Source organism: Nilaparvata lugens, chromosome X (assembly GCF_014356525.2).
Source record: "Nilaparvata lugens isolate BPH chromosome X, ASM1435652v1, whole genome shotgun sequence".
Lineage (NCBI taxonomy): Eukaryota > Metazoa > Arthropoda > Insecta > Hemiptera > Delphacidae > Nilaparvata > Nilaparvata lugens.
The window spans coordinates 1,106,713-1,131,520 of NC_052518.1; the positions used below are offsets into that span (position 1 = coordinate 1,106,713).

The following is a 24,808-nucleotide window of genomic DNA, read 5'->3' on the forward strand; positions in this document are numbered from 1 at the left end:
ACTGAGTAAGTTTCATTCATTGAAATTATTGAGTTAGGTACTTGTAGGCCTACAGTACCGTCATAGGTACCTAGGTGAGTGAATAGCATCTCCTTGTTGATGAATGGAGTTCATAAATTATAGACAGTTAGGTTGGGGTTCACTATAATGAGTAAATTATTATTGTAGCAGTGGTTCAAAAAATTCAAAGGGCGTGAGTCTTGATGATTTCTTTGAGTTCTGTAGCCAAGCACGGGTTGAGCAACGGTTCCTTGGAGAACCGCGACTCGACGACTGTGACGAGGATCAATAGCCAATAGTAATATAACCTAAAAGGTCATATTAATTTATGTTTCAAATTAGAAGAGTTTTCGCTACTATTGAAATTGAAGGAGTTATTGATCCTCTCAAAATCAGATGTGAGTTTTCTTAAAATTGTGATATTCTGCTATAATTCAAAATCTTTTGATAATATTTTAGATAAAAAATACAGAGAATGAGAGCTTCAACATTCAACATAACCGTTAACTACGCATGTGCCTTACAATGCATTTTGGACACCAAAGTCGCTTATAGGTTCATTATTAGTGAAAATTCATCTATATCATAAAAATCCTCTGTTGGATATTTTTCAAAAAAATTTTCATTCAAATATCATAATTTATGAATATTTGTTTATCCACTTTCGCATGAGAATAGATTATTGCAAACTTGGAGCATGAAATATTCTCCTGAAATTTATGTTGGCAACACAGCGTAGCAATTCATTCCAGCTAAAGTAGTTCGTTATTGAAATATATTTTTAATTGGAAGTTGGACTGTTAATTACTTCCCTAACTACTTTTTATTCTGGAATTATCTGTAAGTATATTCTAATACTGTTTCTTCATCATACTAGAGTCAATTTCGTATTCATTGTATCAATGCACTTTTCAACCTGCTTATGAGGCACACTCGCACAGTGAGTTTTGCACTTCTGTTATTGCCTGAAGGTGCAACCATTCCGAACTTGAGAATTACACTAACCATCAACTTATTCTAAAGCAACTAACTTGCTAAGTGAAATTGTTAGTGGATTGTGATAACTCGTTTTTATAATTCCATAGGTGTCTCACTATAAATTGCCAAAATTCCGGTCCCTACAAGAAAACTGGAGAGCGCCTACTCCGGCAAGACAGAGGAGATTGACATAAAAATGAACAGCAAACGAAAAAGTCGTGCGATTCCCGGAAGGTAAGCTTTCACAATTTATCTCATAATTTCAAATTTACTCATTGCTGTGTTTTTAATTTTTGGACTTATTTATTTCATAATTGAACATTAATCTTGAAAGTGCTGGAATCGGATTCCTAGTTTAGCCCATGTAGGTACTACAGTTCTTGTAGCCGATGTAAAGCTGATTATTTTTCTATCAACTCACTTTGGATAATATTTATAACTCATTTTCAATTTGGTTTTCACTCTCATTCATACTTCAAGATCATATCATAATGAAATTAATCCTATTACTCTGATCTTGCATTTGATTCCGGTAAGGCTAGGGTTATGGTCAATCTCATTGTACACGTATTCTTTGTTAACCAGTTGAATGAATTGAGCTTTATTTATTATTTATGAATAATTTTTATCATATTCCATCTGGTTTAATTGAATATTTTACTAATGAATATTAACTTACATGCATGAATGCTTGAGAGTTGCACGTTTTACAAATTGAAATTGCTCATAAAATCATAACTAAAATATTAATCCTGTGGATTAGTTGTATACAACAGTAATGAGGGTTCAAAATCTTTATTTGAATTGTGTTCTACCTCGATAAAAACATTTCAACTTAAACTATTAATCAAACAAATTTAGTGTCGTTCTAACCTTACTTAAGTAGTTGATAATATTTCTTCTTCCACTACTACTGCTAGCCCACCATCATTAAATCAAAGTGAAGGTTAGTTCCCCAATGTTTTTTATCAATATGATTAGTAAGATTACACTTTTTATTGATCTTTAACTGAAAACTTGAGAAATTGATAGTGACAGGCTGCTCCACCTATGACTCATGTAGGCATCGTACTATGACAGTCATAGTCAATAAAGTCAGGTCAGTTAGATTTCATTCTAAAAAATTACTCGGATTTTGTCTTCAAAGTTAATTCTTATTGAATTGAAAATTAGTTCATCGCCGATGTTGAAAAATCAGTTGTTTGTGAACAATTCATAATTAATTTATTAATTCAATGACAGGCAATTATTTTTTCAATAATTGAGGAAAGACCAACGGGGCAGAGCCCAAAACTGTTCCTCGCCCGAATTCGATTCATATACTAGTCCAGAAAGTAGGTTATATTTTCTTCACTTTATAAAATGCTGTCCAATTTTCTGAGCAAACACTTAAAAACAATAAATTCAGAAATATTGAAAACCAAATTAATGACAAAATCTCAGCTTTAGTCAACTTGAAAATGTGACCGGTGTGGTCACGAAACCATGGTCGTGTACCAAATAAAACAGTGTAGAATTTGACAACATATTTGTGTTTTTATTCAATGACAAAATCTCTCTTACTAAGCACTTGGAAATTACAATTTATCGTCATTCAATTTACTTTATAAGTAATTTATTCTATTCTATTCAGTCAACATTTGGTAGTAAATGAAAGTTATCACTCGCATATACATTTCTATAACCCGAAATAAAATATTTTTTTTTTTCAAAAACAGTGCGGTCATCAACGGGTATATTATGATCGAAAGGTCCTTGAAGGTCCTACATGTATGTTTTGAATATACTGGAGAAGCCTCAAACATTCATTCTCTTGAATTGGTCCCAACCTTTTATTGAAAATTTAATGAAAGCATACAGTAATTGAGCACGGTTAATTTTACTAAAGACATGTTTTCATGTTAGCTATCCATTATAAATTATAGATCATCTTCCATTGATTGATAATTTTCAAGCCCAGTTTATATATGATTAAATCAAACATATCAGAAAAATTTTGAGCCGGTTTCGATATACAAGTAGACGCTGGTCGATACAACAAACTGAAATAACTTTTCCAATACTGATCGATTTGAAACTTGTCTAAATGTTTAAAGAAGGATTCAAGATAGGTTTTGATGCATTCTATTTCTATACTGTGATTTAAATGATAAAATCAGCACCTGTTTAACATTGGTGTACAATCCTTGTCTGTCATTAGACAAAGCAGATAGCTCTATCATTTTCCGCACCGTTACCAAATCCTTATTAGGCTATGAAGAAATATAATACTACCAGATATATAATATAGATATAAATATAATACTACTATAAACTACTAGAGTATTTAATCTCAATTATAAAGATTCATTATTAAATCATAAAAAGATGAAATATTTTCTTGTTGAATATAATTTATGTGAGATATAATTTATCATTATAAACAAGGATCAACTATCAACATATTGTATCAGATATACTGGAATGACTTGAGTAACAGCTATCTGCTATTATAGTAGGCGGAGGAAAAATAGAATTGGCAACAATATCGTCTTAAATTTACGGAATTGCTATTTATTCGGTCTCTCCTCAATGGTATAAGAACAATAAATATGCAAAAGTGTAAGACATTTATCTATGTAAAAAATGCATAGGCTACCAATCACTTGTAATAGTAATATGAGAATCCTGATGCATGTAACTCACAAACATTTTTATATTATAATAAAATTCAACAACAAATAAAATTTACTTTACAAACAAGCTTTATGGAAAAATGAGAAAACCCTATTAAACATTACAGTACGGTACTTGCTTATTTGGTGAATATGTTAAAAAGAAGCGTTAATTGTTGAAAAAAGTTGATCGATAATTGGGCAATTGAACGGTAAAATAAATAATGTATTCTCGAAGAGTGTTATAAATTATGATGCTGTGATTGAAACGTGGAAAGAAAGTGCTACTAATTCTAAAGTGATGAAGTAACTGAAACTAAAGTTGGACTAAGATAATTTTCGCTGAGCGTAGCAAAAATGACAAGGACAGATAGCAATAAGCATTTCACTCCAATCAGTAGAGAAGATAGGAAATGAAACAAAGAAGGAAACTAAAAAAATTCACTGATATGATGACATCTCATACATGGTTGGGGATTTTATGAATTATAATCCTCCATTATTGATTTATAATTCATTCACTTAGGAGTTCGGAGTGTAGTAATGAGCAATCAGATGTTGTCTATAGTTGAGGAAAGTGAATAGAAAATGAATTCAACTGTTTATGTACGTATCTAATAAATGATCAAACAATAATTTTTCTTTTGACTTAAGCAGATGTTGAATGACTGAGAAACTGACATTTCAAGATTTATTTTTTTTAAATCAATGCAGCAAACATGTAGTGAATAGAATCGATAGTATTGTGCATCCAAATAATTACCTTGCAATGTTTCATGACTTATTAACCAATGCCAATTTTAGTAGCATACACCATGAAATTGAAAATTATTTATGCCAGAGCTAGCAAAAGTATAGAATTCTATTATTATTAAAATTTATTGAGACACCTTACAGCATAACGGGATAGTCTATATTTGTTATTACAAAAAATAATTGCATTATGAGCCAATGAAATTTTTGAACTGAGTTGATAGACAGGGCAAACAAACTTCTATGCAATATTATTCTTCTGTTGGAACAAACCAAGGCTTCATGTAAGGCTTTTATTAAGGATATATAACACTTTTACCAGCATTGCATCCAACCAAATTCACTTGATAACAAAAAATTCTGCTTGAAAGTGAAGTGAAATTTTGAAGCAAAGTGAAAACAAATAATATAAACTTTGACGAAATGTTTAATAAACAATATGATCAAAAGCAATACTACGGATACTGAGATAGCGTCTTTGCTTTATTATATATTTTTTTAGGATTAGTAGTACCCTTTCTTCCATAAAAAAGTAGATCCTTGGAAATACATATACATATATTACATATAGCTACACCAGCTATGTTATTTTATTTCAATTTGTTTGTACAATGTTTGTTTTGAGTCGAATGAATTATTATTATATACGTGGCCTTTTCCGAAGATTTACTAATCTAATAATAATATTCCATCGCAGTTATGCAAGTAATAAAATAGTTCTGTTGACCGATAGAATAAGCAGTTAGGATGTTGATAGCAAACGACATGGCCTTGTGATATTTAGCTGTTGTCTCTTATAAGAGATTGTATTCTATAAGCAAATCATGTTGAGAAGTGGAGTAAGAGTAATAGAATTTTAGATAAATGTATATTGAAAGTATATATGCTTGAATAAAGTGAATTTAATCATTATAATAATAGTTGGCCTCTACAGCCAACCCGTTCCACCACATGGCGCCAAGTTTCTGCTTGATTATGCTTAGGCTATTTTATGCGCAATATGACGGCTCAAGCCCTTGTATATTGCAGCTGTCGATAGTGATAACAAATATATGAATAATATCCAAACTGTCGAAGGTTCTCTTATCTGGCTTCTTGCAAATATTCTATTTCATTTTTTAATAAATTGGAATGTCGATTGCATTGGCTAAGCGGTTGCCTATTATGATGCATCTTTCAAGAGGCGATGTATAACTTCTCACATGTACATGAAACTCATGGAAATTCCTCAAATTGCGTGTGGACACTACAATTCCAATTTCATGATTACAAGTTCCAAGCATACTCATAATCGAGTCATCAAACAGAACATTGTCACTATGATTAGACTAGGTATTCATTGTTTGTTTGTTTGTTTGTTTGTTTGTTTGTTTGTTTTTAATATCTTCCCAGAGACTCTTAACAGAGTATGAGAATTGTCGAAAAAAAATGCTTGAAAACATTACTTTCAATAAGAAAAAATACACATGACACATACTCATATACATACATACACATACACACACATACAAACATATCAACACACAAAGGGCCCCTTCAAATTCTGACTTACTATTATTTAAAGGTGGTCGAATTGGGTTATTGTCATGAATCCGGAAAGATTTAAGCAAACTTTCAAGTGTTTTGTTGAATCGTACATTAATAAATTCTATACAAATGTAGACACAAGTGAACATAATTTAATCTGCTGAAAGTATTAACAACTGTATTAACAATATTTTACTAATTAAATATGGAAAAAAGGTTTCAAAGAAGTTAATCAGTTTTTTTTTCATTATATTATAGATTATAGAAGATATAGAAGAAGAAAATATAGATAGAAGAAAAGAAGGTAGAAGATAACACCGTTGAATACGCTATTTTATGATCACTCTCAAGCAAAGTATTCAAAACTGGAAGCATGACGAATTGAAAACTCGACAAACTGAAAACTTAACGTACTGAAATCTTGAAGAACTGAAAATTGCCTATAACCATCCTCGGTAAATTGAGAATCTATATGCAATATTTCGAGTTAATCAGTTCATTAGTTCAGATGTGATGATGCGTCATTCGTGTATTTCCTATCTCGTACATGTGTAAGCCAGTTATTTTCTTTATTATATTATAGATTACAATATAAATATTAATTGACTTTTGCGAGTAGTGCAATTTGAAATAGGGCATATAATAATGGAATTTAATATCTATAGTGAAGTCTTCATTATAATGGTAGTAGAGAAACATAAGAAAAACAGCGTAGCCAAATCTCAAATCTTCAATTATTCCACTTAAATTTTCCTCCTTTACCGAAATTTGTCTCCTCCACAGATCGCCAAGGCCTGGTAGACCTGACAGAAATGTAGCTGCCGAGGGTGTATACAACAATTCTCTATTCATGCACTCCATCACCGGTCATATTGGAAACACAGTTATTGTAAGTGAAGCTTTTTAATATTTGGCTGTTAAAATTGGAGTTTTAATTAAATTTAAATCCAACGAAAGTTTCATTGCAGACTAATAATTATCTTTGTTGTAGTTTAGACACTGTGTGTCTTTGTAAATATTTAGAAACACTTACTTTTTGTGATGAGATGAGGAATGCATTGCACTCCTGAGGAGGAGTTTCATCAGCCTCAGAGGCTAAACTTCAATAACGTTATATTATAATGTTTCGTCATGGAGAACAACATCATTATCAGTATGAATTATTTGTTAGGCCTATCAATGCAACGGTAGATTAAATATAAGGCGCACACATAAGTCGAGACCATTTTTTTCTATCAAAAACTTTTTGCTTCTGCTGCTCTGACAGAGCTGCACTAATTAATTATTGATGTATGCCATTCATAAATCATCGAAGTGCATGCACATGTTCAAGTTTGTATGTTGTTTTTTTATCCGTCAACTAGACTAATGCAGCAGCTAAACATGATGTGTTTATTAGTGAACGTTTTTGCACATGCGAATCTAACGAGTGGATGATTCATAGCCTAATTGAATTAGTTATACAAATTAGCTTGTCCATCTAATGGTCGATCAGTTTTAAGTTTAAACATTTGTACCCTTGAAATTTGGTATACACAAAAGCTAGATTACATTCAAATAGATAAGTAAACAATCTTTGATTAGTTTTCTTTCTAGTGTTGTAATTATGAGGTGTCAATCGTCTATACGTCTAGACTTTACTTCAGCCATTTTTTTTCACTTCCAATATTGTTTTGAAGTACAGGGAGCTGTGTCCTTCAATGGATCAACCGATTTCAGATGGATTTACTTATTGCTAAGTGACACACATATGAATCACTTTAGAAAGTACTTGAAAAAATATTCAAGCAAGTACTAATCAGGATTAAACATCACAGTTTATAACACATGTAACTCTTCATTTTCAGGTTATCACACAGAATGGACAAGCCTACGAAGGCATTTTCCGCACATTCTCAAGTCAGTTTGAGATTGTAATCGAAATGGCACATAAGGTGGACGAATCACGTCCAAATTCTTTTGATCCACGAACAGTTGTTGATAAACTAATTTTTAGACCACAAGACATCCTGTCTATATCATTGAAGGATGTAGACTTGGAGTTTGCCACAAAAGGTGAGTACCTCATCTTTTGAATTACTTGCAATTTTGTTCCACTGTTTGATAGATTTTTTCAAAAGAATTTTAGACATGTTACTATTCTACGTTTTTATAAGACAGTAAATCGCTTATTATTTATGAAAAACGTATAATTTATGTCTAAGTAGATGATATCAAAATTAATTTGCTAGTTTTATATGCATTTGTATTTTTTTCTACAGTATCTTGTACTCTTATAATTTTGTATATTATACTTTATTAATTTCTTCCAGTTATACTCTGTTGATCATACTAACTGTAAATTGTTTTATTTTGCAATAAATAACTTTCATTGTCACTATTACATACGGTAACTATGTTCATGACATTCTGACGGTGGTATCATGCTATAATACTCTATGCGACCGTTATTTAATTGCATTGGTCATTGAAATGTGGTTGATCTCATAAAAAATGACAGAAATCATCTTTTGAGTTAATAGTGAAATTGGAACATAAATAAACGGCCTACATTATGAAATATCTTCTTATGCTATATTTACTCGTCATTATCTTGAAAGAAGAACAACTAATCTTATAATTTTATAAAACTATACCAGGTATTATCCAGCTATATTATTATTGCAGCTACATTATCTCAGTTATTTATAATGAGTATTTTTTTATTCCAGACACGTTCCAAACAGACACAGCGATTAGTAAATTCAATGGTCAAGTTGGTGAACGTGAGTTGGAGCCTTGGGAAGGTCCAGGATGTAATGGTGACGAATTTGAACTTGACGGCGCAACCGCAGTAAGTGTTTGATTCAACTCTTTTATCCCATGACACTTTGATTTAAAACAATGTTTCGAGCCTGAAGTACTGAATTTGTGTATCATTTGTCGAATTTGGCTGTCAATTTGCGGGATGTTGCGATGGGCATCAGCTGATGTCCTGAGTGATCAGGTGATGTCCTGAAACATCAGCTGATTTCCTGAGTGATCAGGTGATGTCCTGAAACATCAGCTGATGTCCTGAGTGATCAGCTCATTTGAGTGACCTTAACTGAGTGGAAGGTCTTGTGAGTTAACTGCAGAATGGAGTTGAATACAAACCACACAACATCTAATCATTAAGGATGTGCAAATGCTAAAAATAATTTTTTTTACTGGTGATATTTTTCAAAGTTTTTCGATTTGTATATCATCAACTAATCAAAATGAAAAAGTTTTCTCAGGAAAATTTTTTTCCCGTTCATTACTTTTTGAGATATGAGCGCCTAAAGTTTAAATTTTTGGGACAGAACATTTTCAAATCGGTAAGAGATAAATCCATGAGATTTAGAGGATAGATTTTTCATGGTATTGTTGATCTAGTAAAACAAAATTTTCTGAAAATATCAATTTTTGAGAAAGTTATTCAATTTAGTAAAAATAACTTTTAGTTTAGTTAATTTTTGTAAATTGAATAACATTCTCAAAAATTGATATTTTCAGAAATATCCTTTAAAATTTATCCTTTAAATCTCATGGATTTATCTCTTACCGAATTTGAAATGTTCTGTCCCAAAAATTCAAACTTTAGGCGCTCATATCTCAAAAAGTAATGATCGGAAAAAAATGTTTTCCTGAGAAGACTTCTTCATTTTGATAGCTTGATAATATACAAATCGAAAAACTTTGAAAAATATCACGAGTAGAAAGTTTATTTTTAGCGTTTGCACAGCCTTAAGGTGACTCCAATCAGCTGATCAACTGAGTGGAAGGTGTTCCGAGTTGACTGCAGCATGGAGTTTAATGCAAACCACACAACATCTAATAATTAAGTGTCCATGGTTTTCATTACAAGTTGATTTCTATAATAGTAATTTGTAGTATCAAATGGTGGATTAGGATATTACATCCTTCAAGTTGATTTGCTCACGTAGCCTACTAGGAAATGTTTGCTGATCAGATGTTTTATTGAAATTACAGAATGGATGGGATGTGAACGACATGTTCAAAAAGAATGAGCAAATGTATGGAGTGACATCGACATTCGATCACGCTATGCCTGGGTACACAACACAGATACAAAGAGCAGACTCAACAGACTACAGGTTTGCAAAAACAACCTCCTTATTGTAAGTAGTATTTACTTAATTGTATTGAATTTATTACTCTTGTAGTTTGAAATTTTTGTTTTATAAAATTATCAACACGTTCCAAATAATATTAAGATATTGCCATTTAAAACCTAATTGAACAGAACCTTTTAGGTTATGTTCATACACTAGGCACTCGCTGTTCTGTTGTATTCCTTTCTCTTGCAAGTCAGCGACTATTCTTCTGGTTTTAAAATTTATATTATTGATATTTTCTGGTTTCAGAATTGTTTTGTTTTGTTAATGGATTTATTGACTATGATCTGGCACTTGATCAAAATATAGACAGTGACTCTATTTTAGGGACTAAAATACTCTACTTTCTCTACTTTCGGGTCGCCGAAGCTAGGGCGACCAAAATTGCGAATGAAATCGATAACAATCCGACTTATTCTATTCTATCTGTTGTCACTGTATAATAATTATTTCAAATATCCAATGAAAGCTATATAAATTAACTATAAAGGTATATAAAATTGCGACTGAAATCGAGAACAATTCGATCTATTCTCTATTCTGTCTTGTGTTTTCAGAGATGCCGAAGCTAGGGCGACCAAAATTGCGAATGAAATCGAGAACAATCCGACGTACAAAGCGCGTCTGGAACTGGAGAATGGTGAGAACGAAGAGGAGAAATTTGCAGCGGTTACTAGGCCTGCCACCGATAATGGCTCCGACAAGTATGTGCCGCCTGCTAAGCGAAAACACAACCAGCAGACGGGCAAAGCTACCGCCTCCAGACCTCCACCTTCCGCCGCCTCTACGCCTCACCACAACCATCATCCACCCCCAACGCCCACACCACCTCCGCCGCCTCCACCGCAGGCCGCCCCTCCTGCCACCACTACACCGCCCTCATCATCTACGGCGACATCCACCTCCTCCACGGCATCTTCGTCTGCCTCCTCGAGCGCTAGTAGTCCGGTGACGGTCGCGCCGGTGCGCAACGGTGACGCCACCTCCGCACCAACCGTGCCCAAGCCTCAGCGTTCCACTACGGCCATTCGCACAGGTAACAATACAAATACTCACATTATTAATCATTTACTTGTATGAAATGTAATTGACAAGTCTTAATTAAATTGCCGGCCGGGTTGGTCTAGTGCTAAGGGCCTGTACACATGACAACGTTTGTCGCTCGGTAGACGCCGCGTTTGTCGCTTGGTTGTCAAGCGCGCGTTTGACACATTCATAGAAACAATGGGATCGTACACATGCTGTCGCGCGCTTTTCGCGCTTGCAGTTTCCATATCAACCGCCGCGTTTGTCGCGCGCTTAGTTACTATACTGGACATTGGAACGTACACATGCACTTAGTCGAACGCGCGCTTTTGCAGTGAATAGGTGATATTGTGTTGTTTTTTATTAGATCTTGTTTTGTGTTTTCGTGTGTACAATGGATGCGGAAGCGTTTGACACAGAATTATTCATCGATGAAGTAGACAAAAGAAGAAGCATCTGGGAGATGGAGTGTCAAGATTATATATAAAAATAAAGTTTTGAAAAAGACTGCTTAACAGGAGATTGTGGATATTTTCGCACAAGAAAACAAGACAAAGGAACAGAAGACAGGTTCAGATAAATATACAAAGCATAAGTAGCTTTAATTAATAATAGACCTACATTTAAAAAAAATAATAATCTATGTCTTAACAATTTATTAATTACAATTAAATACATTACTAACAATGACCACACAACTTGTCAAAGTGGTCATATAATTTCCAAAACTTAAAATGAATGTCAAGTGAATTTAATGATGGAAATAAAATTATTTATTTTTTTCAAATATTGTAATACATAATATAAATAAAATTAAGGCAGTATGTACCACTTACGAGTACTTATGGAATAAGTCAGTGTGTGTTTTGTGTTTAAAACGTCTTATGAAATAAAACTAAGGCAGTATGTCTTTATACGAGCACCATATATTTGTGATACAAATACTTTTTTGTAACAAGAGTACACTTATAAAATAAGTTAGTGTTTTGTGCTCACAACATCTTAATACACCAGTGTATTTTTCACTTGAACTGTCATGAAAACGCGCGGTCAACGCTCGGTTAACGCCCTCATGTGTACGGTATCACAATTTCTAACGTGCGACAAACGCGGCGTTTACCAAGCGACAAACGTCGTCATGTGTACAGGCCCTAAGGAGCGGTATGAGCTTCAGTCTGCTAGCACCAACTGATTCGAATTCCGCCGATGGACGTTTGACCATCTCATCAACTCACCGACTCACTTTCCATCACACACGCTTAAGCAATAAGGTCTTGTGGGCATAAAAAAAGTATTCTTTATACATATTTTCACATACATTTCAGACATTAAGAGAGAAAAATATGGTTAAACTTGTGCTATTTCTCTCCCAAATTTAAGTTCAAAGACCAATTTCATAAAAGCTCGGTATTACAGGACTTCTCAATTCAGTACAATTCCTATAATATCTGTTTTTAAAAAATATCTTAAATCAAAATGTCTTATTTATTGTGAGTTAATCTTGGTATTTCTAGTGAGCACCCCGAGCTGGTGTGCCAGATGTTCAATTGAAATAATTGGAAAGTCAATAAAAATAGTTTTTTGCATTAAGTTAATTCAATTTCATCGAACAATAATATTCTCTTCATATCTAGAACTGCTTTTTACAAATTTTACATGTTATTTTGAAATATTATGCTTGATCAGCTGTGTATGATCAAACAGCTGTAGTAAGTTCTAACTAAAATTAATGAAAACAATATAAAAACATAAAGTACCCTTTTTTATTTTGTTTTAAATAAAAGGGTACTTCATGTTTTTATTAATTTTAATAAAGTAGCCCATAAAAGTGAAGTGTTTTCAAGTTCTAACTAGTAAGTTTGGGTTTTTTGTCTTGACATTTTCCAGTTTCTTCAAAGTTTGGGCATTTTTTATTATTGATTTAATTCATATTACCTAGATGTTCTCACCTTAACTTTAATAAAAAGTATTCTAAATGATTCTCAAGTATTAAGTTTTCACTATAACAGTAAATTGAGGAAGGAATACAGTTTAATACAGAATTTGAACATAATGCAGGTCGTTCGTACAATTCGGCTGACGTTAACAACGCGAGATATGAGCCGCCGACACAGCCGCAGCAGACAACGACACAGCCGCAGCAGACAACGACACAGCCGCAGCAGACAACGACACAGCCGCAGCAGACGACGACACAGCAGCAGCCGCAGACAACGACCGTTGCAACTAGAACTGTAGCTGCCACCACCACATCTGCGTCTTCGACAACGAATACCGAGAATAAGACAACTACAACCGTGACTACACAATCTGTGCAGACTACTGCGGTCACAGTGCAGACCTCTACTTCTGATGGCCATCGCATCTCCGCTCGTACAAACAAAGGTAGGATATTGCAAAACAGTAACTTATCCATCCATTACAGATACGTGATGAAATTGAAATTTTATCTCCCCCCGAAAAACACATATTACAAGCAAAAATAATAAGATACACGATAAATAAGATATTACAATTTTAGATGTTTCTCTCCCCCATTCACAGTCTTCTTGGGGGATTCACTTTCCAATATTGTTACGATTTTAATAAATAATGATAATGAAATTTGTCTTTCAAACTGGAATATTTTGTACAAACTTGTAATTTTATGTGGAACAAGCAAAAAACATCAAGATACTTATTGCAATAGGTTGTAGAAACATTTATTGTAGTTACATTATTTGTAGAAGTTAGTTACATTTATTGTAGAAACATTTATGTGTTTGTAGAATTATTGAATGTCTCCGCATATTCAATTGCGGAATTTATGGCTCATTGTGAGCAAGAAGACTGATTAGATAAATCTAAGACTTGGACTGAAATCATTAGACTAATTGACGAATCTACATACCCCTTTTAAAGGTGGTCAATAGATGATTTAAAAAAATACTTGTTTGTTTTTATTGCCACTACTCATAACAATATTTTTTCTTGAGGTCTGATTAAAGGAATCGTTGACAGAAATTGAACGTATAGTGCTGTTTCTGGACTGATTCTCAAGTGACCCCATATTTGTTGCGATAGCCCGTGCAAACTTTAGTTTGCAGCAAGGGGCTTTATAACTAATGCTATTTCAATTGTATTGGCCACGTTGGTCTTGTCATCCATGCTCGAACGAGGGCCATTGAAGCCGAGCGCTGGCAAAGGAGTCATCATTCCTAAGCATTGGGCGATAGTGTGGATGCTGCACTACAATGGGTGCACACAAAGGCCCACGCTCTCTTTCACACAATTAGCTCACATGATCTCTGAATTCTGTGAAATGTGGCAGCCCATGTAATCCAAGGTTTGCACAGACTGTAGAAGTCATTAACCTATGGGCGTCATCTCATTATTTCAAACAGAAGAGTTGCTAAATTTTATTTGTCGTTTGGTTTTTAGCACAACTCCATAAGAGCAATGCTGCAATCCAAGTTTTACATAGACTATATAGTAGCCATTAACCAATGGTCATCATTACTCTTTCAAACATAACAGCTGCTAAATTATATTTATTGTGTTCTTTTCAACACAAATTTCTTCAAATGTAATTTACAAGCGGTTCTAATGAAACGTTTTTTTATGAAAGCGCAAGGTGGTAAGATATTTTTAGATTTATTATGATAGAAAGTCATACTTTACTTCAATTTGATTAACATTGTAATTGATTACTTGAAGTATGCTACTTCGTTCGTAAAATAACATGGTATCTTGATAATAAAATCTATAATCAAATAAAACATGGATCATAAAATGGACATTGCCTTAGCTGAATATCGATTACCTAAGTCAATTTAACAAATAATGGCTTTTTTTAAAGGGTTCTGTTTTCCAAGCCGTTTCATAAACTTATTGAACAAATGTTACTATTTAATTAGTACGGACTTAGTTGTGTTGTTCTCTCTTGCATTACTTTAGAATGGATCAATTGATTAACTTTGATCATTTCTGTCAATGAAGGTCGCGAAGAACAGCTGAATGAATTGAAGAATTTCAAGGAGGATTTCAAGCTCTCGGAGCCAGCAGACGACCAAAATAAGACGACTACAGTGTCCACTGCTAATGTAGCTACCAATGATGTTGATTCTGAGCCGACAAACAAAGACAAACCAACCACACCAGATGTCGATAAAATGACTTCGACACTCAAGAAATCCAATTTGAACCCTAACGCCAAGGAGTTTGTCTATAATCCCAACGCGAAGCCGTTCATAGCAGTAAGTGTAAATGTCTCTAATCCCAATCCGGGAATTGATGTAAGTGAGAATTTGAACCCTAACGCCAAGGAGTTTGTCTATAATCCCAACGCGAAGCCGTTCATAGCAGTAAGTGTAAATGTCTCTAATCCCAATCCGGGAATTGATGTAAGTGAGAATTCCAATTCGATGCCATTCATAGCATTAAGTGAAAATGTCTCTAATCCCAATCCGGGAATTGATGTAAGTGAGAATTCCAATGCGAAGCCATTCATAGCAGCAAGTGAAAATGTCTCTAATCCCAATCCGGGAATTGATGTAAGTGAGAATCCCAACGCGGAGCCATTCATAGCAGCAAGTGAAAATGTCTCTAATCCCAATCCGGGAATAGATGTAAGTGAGAATCCCAACGCGGAGCCATTCATAGCAGCAAGTGAAAATGTCTCTAATCCCAATCCGGGAATAGATGTAAGTGAGAATCCCAACGCGGAGCCATTCATAGCAGCAAGTGAAAATGTCTCTAATCCCAATCCGGGAATAGATGTAAGTGAGAGTGAGGCCGATAAAAAAGAAGGCCCACCTTTGTACTTTGCAAGAGAAAGATTTCGCAGAAATTTTCCATTTTTAGTTACTGAACCAATCAGTCGTAATCAGGTAATTGTGTACTCAGCGTTCCGCACAAGAAGGGGTTCAGTATCAACTCCTATTGGGAAAATCACTCTAAATCCGATGAATCCATTTCATTATTCTTTCATTCCTATGACGAATAGAGTTATTGTTGAACACGTCAATCCCGCTGTGCTTATATACGGGCAGCCAGGATATTATATGCCAGGAGCCAACAATCACTGAATTTAGTGGTTTTGTGCATAACGTTTCGCAGAAATATTCTAATGCATATTGGTGGAGGAACATACAATGAAAGATACAGGAGATATGGACCTACAAGAACAATATTCTAATTATTATATATCTTATAATTTACATATTATTAGTTATCGAGGTATAAATATGTTATTCTTCAAGGGTGATGGGAGTCAAATTTAATGATTGGTGCAAGTAAAATAATTGAATCGGTCTGAAAAGAAACATGTCAAAAATCAGAATTTTTCAGGGGAAAGAAAAAACTGAATACAGATAAAAGTATTGATAATTTCAAGATTGTTTTTCGTCATTAGGGTGCAAACTCTTTTAAGACAACAATTTTAATCCAGTATAAGCACTTATATAAGATTCACCCCTTAAAATTTAGTTTTTTTGTTAACTTCCTTTTACTCATGATGATATTATAAATTATCACTCTTCAACTTTTACAATAAACACCTCAACCGAAAGCAATCTAACCTCAAAAGAACGCATGAATCAAATGTAACCTAACAATAGCATAAAAATCACAACTGACAAACAGTTGATTTTCGAATGTTCGGCGTTGAAAGGAAACATGACTGTCATGACTAGTTCCCTTTCACTCCAGTACAGCAAAAATACGATATCTGTTTCTCGTATAAAGAGAATGCTGACATGTTCCCTTTCAGCTCCAATCGATGTATCCCACAGTAAACAACTCATTTCAACCATAAAAAAAGAATAATTTTGACATGTTCCCTTTCTCCTCAGGCCGATTCAATTGTGTTATCATAGTCACTTAACATTGAATAACAATACATAACATTATTAAATGTTTTATAGTTACTACCCCCATTATTTCCAAAGCATTCCAATCGGTTGAATGTTTATTTTTCGATTTTTCTTGAAATGCGGTATTTGTTCATTACATATTTCCGTAGAGGCTAATTGTGTTTCTGTCGGTTCCCTCTTGAAATGGGTGTATAACAACAGTTGATTTTCAACAAAAATGATGTAACAAGACTGTAATAGTAATGTCAAGACTGTAATAGTAATGTCAAGACTGTAATGCAAGTCTGTAATATCTGAATTTGGTAGTTTTTGATCAATATATAGTTCCAATAATTATATTATTTTATATTCTTTAATCGTTCATTATAGAAGGTTTGAACCCAACAGCCTTCTACTTGCTTCAAACTTCTTGATGAACTGCTTCTTAATTTCCCTATGATAAAATACAGTGTGTTTTCCTTTGTCATATTCCGTCATAACTATACTTTATAAAGTATAATATTCTGTGAAAATTATTCTTTATTAATTACGCGACTGTTATAACTACGCGGGTATTATAGGTTAAGTGTGAACCCAACAGAACAATATTCTGTTCAAATTATTCGTTTTTCATGACCCAATCATTATAGTTGAGGTATTATTAGTTATCGATGAAACAATTATCACTTAATAATTAAATCAGAAACTCATTTCAATTATTTTGTATTTAGATCGTTAGTTGACTTTGTAATTATTCCAAGTATTCAGGCTGTGAAAAATGTCATTTTTCTAGTCTTTTAGTCATTTTTCTAGTTTTTTGTAAATGTATTGTAAAAAAATTGCTATGATTACCTTATGCCTTTTTTGTACTTGAATGCATAATTTTTGTAAAAAAAAGTAGCTAAAGCAATGCATTTTTGTTTAAAATAGTAGCTAACGCAATGCATTTTTGTAAAAAAAAGTAGCTAAAGCAATGCATTTTTGTAAAAAAAATAGATAAAGCAATACATTTTTGTAAAAAAGTAGCTAAAGCAATGCATTTTTGTAAAAAAAGTAGCTAAAGCAATGCCTCTTTGTAGCAATTCTATTAGTTTTGTGGAAATTTACCTGTAAAATGTTTTTTTTTTGTAGTTGAATACATAATGTTTTCCTAACTGGTGAAGGGAGAAAATTCTCATTCACAGTTTTTTCTCTTATGCCCGGTTTCTAGAACACTTATTAAATTGTTTAATGGACTATCAAAGTTTACTTGAAGTTGCATCATATTTCTAACCAAATTTTTCACTGCGTTTATTTCTATCTTCATACCTATTTTAATTCCAAATTGGATTAAATATGATCAATTTTGAATGTTTAAATATTAATAAAATTCAAGGGAATAAGCGCCCTATATAGAAACTTGGAATAACATAAAATTGTCATAGTTTCTTTGCTTTCATAACAGCTATAAACTATATTTTATCAATAATCAAATATTATTCACTTATTATTCGCAAATAGATAACTTGAGTTCAAATTTTATAACCAATTTTTTATTTCTTAATCAAGTTTATCTTTTTAACTAATCTACAGTATTCCTAAAATTGGCTTTCAAAGACGAATTAAAACTGTTTTTAGTTAATGAATATCGAATTACAACAAAATGAGATTGGAACAATAATTATTATTTAGCTTAAAAAATGGTACAGTACTTGTTTTAGAATTTTGTCGTTAAATTGTAGTTAAAAATTATACAACTGGAACGTACACATTCTCATAGTCTAACCTCAAATCGTCATTCAACATTTCTTTTAAAAAAATTATCAAAAATATTGTATTTATATTTAAATATTCTAAATTGATTACATATAATTCAACATGACATTAAACATACGAACGATGATAGAAATTACCTCAACGTGATAATGTTTTGTAGATTCGATGGAGCTTCAACTTTGATGGTTAATTAAGTTAAATAGGAGTTCTAGAAACCGCGCATTAGCGGAGTATTATTTTTGTAGGTGTAGGGTATATTATCTTGGTGAAGGCTTTTACTCCCGAAATTGTAATGCAGAGTTTTTGAAAAAGGACTCCCCAGTTCTAATTATAAAGTTTCAAGTATAAGTTTCTGATGAAAATGTTTTTTGAAAGTGTTTCCAAGTTTAGGTATACATTAATTTGAAGTATGATTTTTTCTTATTATTACTTTTTGAGATATTAGCGCCCAAAGTTAAAGTTTTTGAAACCGATCATTACAAACTTGGTAAGATATAAATTCATATATTTTTGAGGATACATTTCTCATGCTATTTTTGATGAAATAATTCTGAAAATGATGTATTTTGAAGTTGTTATTCAATTTTCAAAATAACTAAAATTTAGTTATTTTTAGTCCTTTTGAAAAATATCACTAGTAAAAAGTTGCAACTTTATACACTGCTAATCATTATGCTATGAATTTCATATTTCCTGTAAATTCTCTTACATGAAAATTCTTTATCAATCACTCTGCTCTATATTATTTTATTCATATCTCACACGAGAAATTCTTTTTGTAATGTTTAAATTGGTTTTAATGTTTAAAATTTGGCTCTAGTTTCATTTGTTTTTGAAGTTCAGCCTTATACAAAATACCTCAACAATACTATCGATAAATGATTATACTAATCTGTTGTCTGGCAATACAATGATTTTATTCCAAATTTTTATCCATTTGTTCTCGAATGTTTGGGTCATGAGTACTTACATTCCAAAATAAAAATGTATCAAATCCATTTTCGTTTTATTTTGTGATTTTTATGTTTATTCTAACAAATTAATATTCTCATTAATTCTACTCACATATTACCCAGTCCCTACATAGTTCTCTGAATGATCAAAATAAAGATAAAGCTGAAACCTGATTTATGTTTTCTTTGTATAATCACTCATTGTTATATCATGATTAATAATTAATTACCTTGGCATTTTTTTCATTCTCCTAATTTTGTATTTTAATAATATTAGTTTGATATTGTACAATGTTTAGTATTAGTAGCAGATGTTGGTAGGTATTATTGTCTCACCAATCACCAATTATAGATATCTTGTTACCTAAACTAAGTTACCTTAATATGCATGATAGATAATATTTAGATAACCTTGTTACCTAAACTAAGTTACCTTAATATGCATGATAGATAATATTCAGATAACCTTGTTACCTAAACTAAGTTACCTTAATATGCATGATAGATAATATTTAGATAACCTTGTTATCTAAACTAACTCTTGTTACTTGAACTAAGTCTCAAGGTGTACTGTAATTGCTTCAGAATGAACAGTACTGGGTGTATTCTAAAAAATACAGCAGTCTACTCCTAGACTCATTAGACTCAAAATGATTTCAAACTGGCAAGCATGCTTGTCACTAAATATCTCAATAAGTGATATCCAACTTTCCCTCCATTTTTGCATTCCATTCATAAATTCTGTGATGATTATGATTTTACTAGATAATACTTGGGTTATAAGTTGCATTAATTTTGCTTAACATTCGCTAGTCTATGAATACACCCATACTGGTTTTTATAGTTTATCTAAAACTGTTTTTTATTAACAGGTAGTTTACTGAAATGTCGTATCGTATTTATCTGAAACTTCACTTTAGATTACAACTAAATACCGTCTTATATTATTCTGTATACTTTTAAACTTTTTATTTTGGTAGATAAAACAATCAAATGTTTTATAAAACTTCCTTTTTTCAGCTGCTGCCTAAGCTACCTTCCGAACTACAAGTAAAATTACAGTACACCAGTTGATACATTGTGTCAGGCAATTTTGATCGCTGAGGGCTGCATGTATCAGCGATTTTCAAGAATAGAATTTTATTCCAAATTACAAAAAATACATCAAATTCGTCAACATTTTTTAAGTGTACACACACACACACACTCAGGTATGGTTGGCTTTGCTAGGATTAGAATTGTTCTGATTGGTTACTTGGTTGAGTTTGTTCTAAAGATTGCTTTTATAAAGCAAGTAACCAATCAGAACCATTTTATAAATTTCACAATTTTAAATGTTCAATTTCTACAATTTTAAATGTTCAATTTCTACAATTTTATAAAGCAATATTCAGAACAAACTCAGCCAAGTAACCAATCAGAACAATTTTGATTAATAAAAGTATTCAATACTAAATCTATCAAGCTTACTATTCAGCAGTTGGAGTAAAAAAATTCTATAGAACTTCGATTGTGTAGTATCGACTAAATTTTTTTTCAGTAGTGGGGTTCTGAAGTGATGGTGAGGGCAGTGCAATTTCCAGGAAGTGTAAATTTGCGTTGAGTAGCTTTTTAATGAAGGTACATGTTTTAGCGTTCACCAAGCACTCCTACTCCGTCTCGACCGCATACACCACAGACCCCCAGTTGGAGTCAGGCCACTCCGCCTCTTCCTCCACCTCACGCCACCATGGTTATGCCTGCCGCATACGTGGTCACTACTGCTCAACCTGCCTACAATGCAGCGCCTAACCAGTCCAATCGATATAGGAAAGGTAGGAATTCAACAAATATTTTTGCTTTGTCTCTGTTGCATAGTAATCTCACAAAATGGAAAACAAACCCTTAGGGTACAGTTAGTCTCCAAGATGTCATACCGATACAGGAAAGGTAAGTGGTAAAGCTCACTATACTCTGTGCAGAATTACTTCTTACTTGGGATGGACATGCGCAGCAGAGAAAGCATACAGCGGGAGGGATACAGAGGTGCGATGTTGCCGTTTTGAAGCGGCCAGCGTTCTCCAACTTCTAGTGACTGTTACTACACATGCAAAGTTTCCTGTCTGGAAGCAGTCAGACGACTGACAAATTGGCAACTGCGCTTCTACCTATTACTCTATTAATCACTGTAATTGGCTGATCTCCCTCCATTTCTCTGCGCTGCATATTCCTCCAAGTCTGAAGTAAATTTGTACGGACTATAACTTTTATATGTCTTGCCTTTGGTCCTCCAGAGTTCAAGTTTCCCCCAATATTTCCCAGTAGGAATCCAGCAAACATCATTCTGGTCCTTGTTTCACAGTGATTTCACAAACTTTTGATTATGTCTAGACTAAGTCTTACGTTATAGAATTCGGGTATATGGTATTATATACAGTGCCACTTAAATGTATAGGCCTGTTGTCAGCTCAATCATGAGTTATGAATAATTAAATAGGTTTCATTCTATTATATTAATTGCTATTTTTATCCTGTTCTCTTACATAAGGCCATTACTCCATGCATGCTCCCAGTCATTTTCAATTCGTGCATTCATTCCAATCACCTACCTTACACGATAAATAGATCACCTTGTTCATTAAATATGGTACAGTTAATCTCCAAGATACAATATGTCCAAGCGATATAGGATAGGTAAGAAACCTTTCAATATCATAAAATAATTCAATTAACATAATTGTGGTTGTGGTGCATATTAATTTCTGACACCTTAATCATTAAATATAATACAGTTAGTCTCCGAGATACAAGATGTCCAAGCGATAAAGGAAAGGTATGTATTCAACAAACATAATTAGGGCTCTCACCAACCCTTGTTCATTAAATATGGCGCAGTTAGGCTAGTTACAGACACATAGATTTTTGGGCGTTCTATCAGATTAAACGTAACTTGTCAAACTGGCAAACACATGAACAACTGGCAAACAAATAATATGTTCATGTGTTTGCCAAGCTCCAAATATGGTACAGTTAGGCTAGCTACACACACATCGATTTTTGGTCGTTCTATCAGATTAAACATAACTTGTCAAATTGGCAAACAAATTATATGTTCATGTGTTTGCCAAGTTATGTTTAATCTGGTGGAATTCAGGACGGCAAAAAATCGAACTTCCATAAGTCGATTTGTTGTGTAACTCTGGCTTGAGTCTCCAAGAAATCAATCCAATCGATATAGGAAAGGTATTAATCAAACAAATATCATTCTGGTTTTTGTTTCACAGTGATTTCACAAACCGTTGTTCATCAAATATGGTACAGTTCGGCCCGTATGCAGATGCTCGGTTTAAACTGTGTCTAGCTCATCAGTGGTTTACTAACTTGAGTTTGAACCGTATGCTGATTCCATCGGCGGTTTCCATCATCGGTTTAAACGGCGTTCATGTTTGATTCCGTTTGCTCTAGACTCAGTTTAAATCGAGCATCTGCATACGGCCCTTGATCTCCAAGATCAGTCCAATCGATACAGGAAAGATAGGAATTCGACAAACATCAACCTGATTCTGGGTGCACAATGATTTCAGACACCCTTGTTCATGAAATACTGCACAGATGGAAATAAATTGGAAATTGCATTTGTTAAAATGCTAATTAATGAATAATTATTATTAAACGAAAATCTCAATTAAATGCTGTAAATCACCCCAAAGACATTGTGATGTACAGCATTGAATTGGGATTTTTGTTAAATATTAAATACTGTACAGTTAGGCTCAACTCACACTTACGCGACTCTAGTCGAGAGCATGTGTTTTCAAATGGTGACATTCAGACTAGTCGATTCTAGTCTCCGCGATGTCACCATTTGAAAACACATGCTCTCGACTAGAGTCGAGTCTCTTCTCGACCTGAGTCGCGTAAGTGTGAGTTGAGTCTTAGCCTCCAAAGGAGTGCCTCAGATTTGCGAGATTTCAAATTGTCTAGTGTCTGAACATAAATTAGTACATAAGAATGTAAAAACATTCCTAAATTAAGACATAATTTTTTTCAAATTTAGTAAATGTGAGTAACTTCAACATTTCTGTTGTGGAGTTGTACAACTTTATTGACATGAAGTGTCAGCTCCGATGCTATTTATAATGGCTCTATTGAGGAATTTAATTAGAACCTACAATTTTTGCCAGTTTTTAGATTTCTGGGTTTGTCCCCAACTGATTCTTAGGCAAATTTGAATTCTCATGAAGGGTCAGAAATCCATTCAGTTGATCATTATAACACCAATCGTATGTCATATATTAATATGCAGTAGTTCAGTATATTTTCATAGTACATAATTATATTTGGTGTTATAATTCTCAACTGAATGGAAAGTGTTTTCTCTGTTATAACAAATACATCTGTACAAGTACAAAATGTATTTGCAAATTATTAAAGCTTATGAGCTAGATTTTGTTCACAGATATTCTGTTGAAATGTATTTAGAAGTAACTGGATTGAAGTTGAAAATTGATAGTATATTTGAAGCAGTTGTATTGGGTATCTATAGGTCACCAAATGGTGACTGGCACAATTTTTGTGAGCTGTTCAATTCACTTTTAGAAATTACAACCGCTCTTTTCACAACTATAATCTCCTACTACAATAACATTTGAAATGTTATAGTAGTATGAGATTTTATTACCGATTTTGCCAGACAGGATAAATTAAAGAGGATATTAGATATATTATTAATATGAAGAATTTATAAATTAAGGTCCACGAATATACAAGAGTAACATGACCTTCACAGACAATAATTGATAATATCCTTACAAATATAGGAGGTTAGAATGTTATATTAATCAGCTCAGATTAAGATCATTTGAAAAAATATTTAGTCGAGTATTTTATAGTGTATAAGAGTTCCTTTCAAACCAAGACTAGTTATGATTTACTTTGGCTCAACTCACACTTACGCGACTCAGGTCGAGAAGAGAGTCGACTCTAGTCGAAAGCATGTGTTTCCAAATGGTGACACTCAGACCAGTCGATTCTAGTCTCCGCGACGTCACCATATGAAAACACATGCTCTAGACTCGAGTCTCTTCTCGACCTGAGTCGCGTAAGTGTGAGTTGAGCCTTAGTGTTAATTATGTAAAATTATTGACCTGACTTGTCTTAACTCCATAACTGGAGTCCTTAGGACGTAATGTTAAGTTTTGGCATTAAACTGT

General features: G+C 33.2%; 1 protein-coding gene across 2 annotated transcripts in view; it reads left to right on the forward strand.

Annotated features, from left to right (window-relative positions):
* The first annotated feature begins 689 nt into the window (after positions 1–689).
* LOC111045072 (ataxin-2-like protein) overlaps positions 690–24,808 on the forward strand; it is a 44,304-nt gene continuing 20,185 nt past the window's right edge. The window contains exons 1-10 of one of the 2 annotated variants that reach the window (XM_039442208.1): positions 690–840; positions 1,086–1,212; positions 6,696–6,801; positions 7,760–7,967; positions 8,624–8,745; positions 9,906–10,030; positions 10,609–11,087; positions 13,136–13,462; positions 15,056–15,420; positions 21,250–21,430. In XM_039442208.1, the coding sequence (XP_039298142.1) occupies positions 1,175–1,212; positions 6,696–6,801; positions 7,760–7,967; positions 8,624–8,745; positions 9,906–10,030; positions 10,609–11,087; positions 13,136–13,462; positions 15,056–15,420; positions 21,250–21,430 (1,951 nt within the window). In that variant the 5' untranslated portion in view covers positions 690–840; positions 1,086–1,174. The remainder of the gene's footprint in view (positions 841–1,085; positions 1,213–6,695; positions 6,802–7,759; positions 7,968–8,623; positions 8,746–9,905; positions 10,031–10,608; positions 11,088–13,135; positions 13,463–15,055; positions 15,421–21,249; positions 21,431–24,808) is intronic. The other variant, XM_039442209.1, reaches the window with a different exon arrangement.